The sequence below is a fragment of the Lynx rufus genome, unplaced genomic scaffold (assembly GCF_022079265.1).
Source record: "Lynx rufus isolate CCGP_SWC_20201006 ecotype Redwood Valley unplaced genomic scaffold, mLynRuf1.p SCAF_10, whole genome shotgun sequence".
Taxonomy (NCBI): domain Eukaryota; kingdom Metazoa; phylum Chordata; class Mammalia; order Carnivora; family Felidae; genus Lynx; species Lynx rufus.
In genome coordinates this window covers 86,818,985-86,823,921 of record NW_025814824.1, presented here as the reverse complement: position 1 = coordinate 86,823,921, position 4,937 = coordinate 86,818,985, and the positions used below count along the sequence as shown (strand labels likewise).

The 4,937-nt window shown below is 54.2% G+C and overlaps 1 protein-coding gene across 1 annotated transcript; it reads right to left on the bottom strand.

Moving 5' to 3' along the window:
* Positions 1-254: 254 nt before the first annotated feature.
* LOC124526937 (neutrophil gelatinase-associated lipocalin-like) lies at positions 255-3,786 on the bottom strand. The gene is made up of 6 exons (XM_047100152.1): positions 3,649-3,786; positions 2,999-3,135; positions 1,552-1,631; positions 1,290-1,409; positions 968-1,069; positions 255-274 (listed from the first exon to the last, which is right to left on the bottom strand). Exons 1-6 carry the CDS (start codon positions 3,784-3,786, stop codon positions 255-257), a joined length of 597 nt encoding a protein of 198 aa, XP_046956108.1.
* Between the last annotated feature and the right edge of the window lie 1,151 nt (positions 3,787-4,937).

The window sequence follows — 4,937 nt, the reverse complement described above, 5'->3', positions numbered from 1 at the left end:
TTGTGCAGTGAGGAGGGTCCCCTGGCTCTCTCAGTGCTGTCCAGGCTGTTGGGGACATCTAGGCCGTGCTGTGGGCAGAGGCTGGTGTGAGGGGGATGGGCTGGAGAGAGCCAGAGGGCACCTGAGAGGGAGTCAAGGGAATAGAGAGGGCAGCAGTGCTGGGCAGGTGGGACAAAGGCAGACTTGGGACCCCCTCCCAGATGCACCCTGGCTCCCACCAGCCCCCACTCCAGCCATACTTACCACACGCTTGCTCACTTATCCATGCACTGATCTATGGGGGACAGAATAGTCAACATGCGCAGGGGTATATGTGTGCTATCCCTGACCTCCAGGGCCCCTACACTGCCCCTCGGCTGCCTTGGGCCCCAGGCTGGACCAGCCACAGAAGCTCTGGAGTTCCCTTTGTGGATGGTACAGCAGAGGGCTAGATGATGGGGCAGGGACTTGGGGAGAGGCCTGAGGACAAGCACACCTGAGTGACACCTGTTCTCCAAAGGAGGCAGGTGAGGCCCAGCCACAGTTCTGATTGGGCACCAAGCCTTCTGCCTGTTTACCTGCTGAGTCCTGACAGACCCTCAGCCTTGGGGAGGCACCTGCCCAGGCCAGGCTGCTTGAAGACAAGGGTGCCTCCCAAGTCAGTGGTAAGTCAGCCCCAGGACAAAGGTGAGGTGACCCAGGACAAATATGCCTGGGTGGAGGGGGAGGTGACCAAGCAAGGAGACTGAGGAAACATGGCCCCGGTGCTGCAATTCTCATGTGGGCAGGTGCAAGCTTGTGTGAGGGAGGAACACTTGGGGCCCAGAACCCTGGATGTGGCAGGGTCTCCCTGAGCCCAAAGTGGCTCCTGGGACTCCAGTGACTGCAACAGGGGCCTGGGTCACTCTCCTCCCCACTTTACTAGTGAGGAAACATCAGACCTGGACAGTCCCCATATGTTCTTCTCCTTTCCCCAGCTGGTGATTACCGTTGGGGATAGGGAAGATGATGTGCTCATCAGTGAGGCCTAGGGTTTTGACAAAGTTGATGAAGATTTCCTTCAGCACAGGACGCAGCTCCTTGGTCCTCCCTGTGGCCAAGATGTCTGGTGAGTGTCTGGTGAAAGCTCCATAAATATTGTAGAATATATGAAAGACACCTCAGACCCCTTCCCCCTGAGGGGTTCTGTGGAAAGACCACTCTCCCACCTCCCTGGGCTTGGAGTGAAGGGCAACTTGGGAGCTGGGTGCGATGGGCCTCTTCTCCCCCAGCATGGCCAAGAGCAAGGTCCCAGAAGGGTTAAGACCCACCATAGAGGGTGATCTTGAAGAACTCCTGGTTTTTGTAAACTTTCTCAAAGAACACCATGGCAAACTGGTTGTAGTCTGTGGCCACCACTCGGACAGTGTAGTTCTTGGTTCCAATGTAACCTGTATGGTGGATGGTGAGTGATCAGCCTGCTCTTGCCAGGCAGAGGGAGCTATTGCTTCCTTCCCGGCCTCCACAGGATGGCGTCTGTGTGGAGGGGCAGGGAGGTCCGTGCCCCAGAGACCCACCCAACTCAGGACTCACGCTCGATGTTTCCCAGGGTGAATTGGCCTGGACGAGAACATGGGACAAAAGTTCTGATCCAGTAGTCACAGGCCTTTTTCCTGTGGAAGCAAGAGATGGGTGGATAAGAGAGTGACAGCCCACACCGCCATAGCAGTAGGCACACAACCCACCCTACATATGGCCCTGGCTCTTCCCAACTGAGCCCACCCTCTCTGTCCCTGCTTATTCTGCCCTGAGATTCCTGACCTGCCTAGACTCTCCCCCAGCACCTACTCTCCCTCCTTCTTTGGGGCTGTTTCCCCTTGGTGGCCTTCCCTCCATACTCAACCCCCAACCTGAGGCATTTGTCCCCTATTCTTTTTTTTTTTTTTTTTACTTTTTTAAGATGTTCATTAATTTTTGAGAGAGAAAGAGAGAGACAGAGCACGACCAGGGGAGGGGCAGAGAGACAGGAAGACACAGAATACAAAGGAGTCTCCAGGCTCTGAGCAGTCAGCACAGAGCCCAACCGGGGTTCTAACTCAAAAACTGCCAGATCATGACTTAATGCAAAGTCAGATGCCCAACCAACTGAGCAACCCAGGCGCCCCTGTCCCCTATTCCTATCTTGCAGCTTCTTGCTGTAACCTTGCCAGGGGAATCACCACCGAGGCTACAGTCTGCTGGATGCCAAAGACTCCTTTAGCTGTTGGGCCAACATCCGGCCCCTGGCACTCCAGAGCCGATCTCCCAACACCTGCCCTTCTTCGAATTCTTCAATGACAGATGCTCTAGCCCCATACCCAAGTGCCAAATCCAGAAACCCAGAGGATCTGGGTAAGCCTTGGCTCCCCTCTCTAGGTCCTAATCTGCCCCCTCTCTGGTCATCTCCCACCTATGACTGATCAGCCTCCTGGGCTGCACACCATCATTCCTCTTCCTGCTGCAGCCACACCCACTCCTCACCAGTACCTGAGGCCCCCCCCACTGTGGTCACCACCCCTCTCCAGACCGCTCATTAGCTCCTGCTCAGGACAGCCATACAATGGCTTGCTGTTTCTTTAAGAGGTGGCTATCTCTGTCTCAGTCCAGCAGTCCTGCCACGAAGGTCCCAGGCCTCCTTCTGACACAGGTTGGTTCCTCAAAGCCCAGCCCACAGTCCACCTCCCTGGAAGCCCTTGAGAACATCCTAGGTGGATCTAGTGACCCTCCTCCCATTCTAGGTCACCCCTGTTCTCTTTATTTTGTGTCCTGATGTCTGTCTGTGTCCATCCCCAGGATTGTCTTCTGTCTGTGCTGAAGTGACCACGAAATGTTGATCCAGTGAATGAGAGAAAGTTAAATGCAGACATCCAGTACCCAGTGGTAGGATGAATGATCATCTTTCAGTTTTGGTCACCCCTCGGCTATATCATCAGTCTGCGTCTTGGACCCCCACCACAGCCCTCTAGGCCCCCCATGCTTCCTAGTTGCTGGTAGCTCTCACCAGACCACGGTAGAGGTGACATTGTAGCTGTTGTCTTCTTTCAGCTCGTAGGTGGTGGTGTACATCTTAAACTGGCTGTGTTTTTCTTTATTAATTTCATTCCCTGCCAATCCTATGATGTACCATTTTCCCTGGAACTACAATGGGAGCTGATGATAGACAGAACCAGGAGCAGCCCTAGGGGGCCCTCCTGCTCCATCCCTGCAGGCACCTCCAGGCAGCCTGGGCCTCAACCAGAAGCCCCTCTAACTGGGCTGCAGGGACATACACATACAGGCTGTGCTGATGAAGCCAGCAGGAGCTGGAGCCATCAGGCCAGGTGGGAGCACTGAGTGTGTCAGGGAGAAGGTGACCCGTGGCAAGTGGACAGCTCACTTCCCTGAGCCTCAGTTTCCTCATCATGTAGAGGGCCTGAAGATGTTCCCACCTGGCATGGACTGGGGGGATTATGGAAGAGAGTGTGGACCAGGGGAGTCTGCTCAGCTGACCCTCTTATCAGCAAGGTTGGGTGTGAATGGGAACATGGGGTGTGCCTTCCATCAGAGCACCCGAGGGCAGAATGAGCTAAAGCCTGGCCCATCCTGCCTCTCCTCCCCTCTGTTCATACTCTTCCTGGGACCTCCCTGCAGCTGCCACTCCAGGCTCCTTACCTTCTCATTCTGGAAGTCAGGCTGCAGAGGGATCCTGTGCAGAGGTGGGGCTGGGATCAGGTTTGGGGTGGAATCCTGGGCCTGGGTCTGCAGGGCCCCCAGCAGGACAAGGCCCAGCCACAGGAGACCTAGGGCCATGACTTCAGGGCTGAGGAAGCTGGCACCACTCCAGATATTCCCTGAAAGAGGAGATGAGTGAGGAGGCTTCTGGGGGATGCTATTTATGGTCTCTGTGGCCAATGGCTCACCCCAGGGTGGAGCGACTTATCCTTTGCCAAATCCTGAAGGGTGAGGCAATTGCCAGCAGCTCGTGCTGAGGATCATGGCAAACTCTCTGCCCTTTCCCTCAGGTCAAGATTATGCAAGATGAAGGGCAGGAAGGTCCATGAGGCTGGAGGATGCATTCCCCATGTCTCCACATCTCTGGCAAGGACACTGATTCCCTCCACACTCTCTTCCCCCTGGTTAGCACTGTGTGTGGTCATGGATCTCTGATATGGACCAGTTGTCATCTCTGACCTCCAGGAGCCTCTCAGCTGGGGCCCAAGTGCAGGGTGGGCTACATGTGGTGGGGTCCCCTTGATGTACCTGATGAAAGCAGAGAATGCCTTGTGCCAACAGAGCCCATGCTGCTTTGTGGTCTTCCAAAGGGACAGGGAAAGGGGTGCAGCTGAAAGTTGACATTCTTCGTAGGGAAGGACAGAGTGTACCCTATGCTGTTCATGAAGCCCAGATCCTGGCTCTCCCAGGGACCCACACCAGGCCTTGACAAGGGTGAAAAACCCTTCCCCTCCCCCTACCACCGAAGGTCTACTGGGCAATGTTTGTGATGAGGGAGGATAAGGCAAGTGGAGGGCAAAGCACATGCTAGCATGCCCCTCCCCCCAGGGGATATGTGTGACATTCCTCAGGTACTCCTGACTACCTGAGAACAAAGGAAAGGAAAGAAAACAAATGATTAAGTGATAGACATCACAGTCCTGCAGGATGTGAGTCTCCGTCAGTTTACCTATGTCCCAGTAAATTAGGAGAAAAAGGGAATCTTATCAATAGCCTAATCCTCAGAAACCCATACTCAGTTTCCTGGACACCCAACATCACCCTCCCACCTCCCTTGTGATATGGGGAATAAAGGCAAGAAGGAAATGGCAGATGGCATTAAATTTCATTATGAACTGCAACCCATTGATAAATACTTGAAGCAAATATGGAGTATAACATTTCTCCAGGAATTCTCTATTGTATTTATGGTAATGCTTTGCTAAAGGAGACAACAACCTTAGCTTGAC

Bases quoted from the DNA above. Each gene is read 5' to 3' on its own strand.
- LOC124526937 (XM_047100152.1), bottom strand. From the start codon at position 3,786: ATGGCCCTAGGTCTCCTGTGGCTGGGCCTTGTCCTGCTGGGGGCCCTG. The intron at 1,070-1,289 runs GTGGGTCTTAAC...TCTTGGCCACAG, and splicing joins CTTCAAGATCACCCTCTATG to GGAGGACCAAGGAGCTGCGT. The intron at 275-967 runs GTAATCACCAGC...TGTCCCCCATAG, and splicing joins CATCTTCCCTATCCCCAACG to ATCAGTGCATGGATAAGTGA.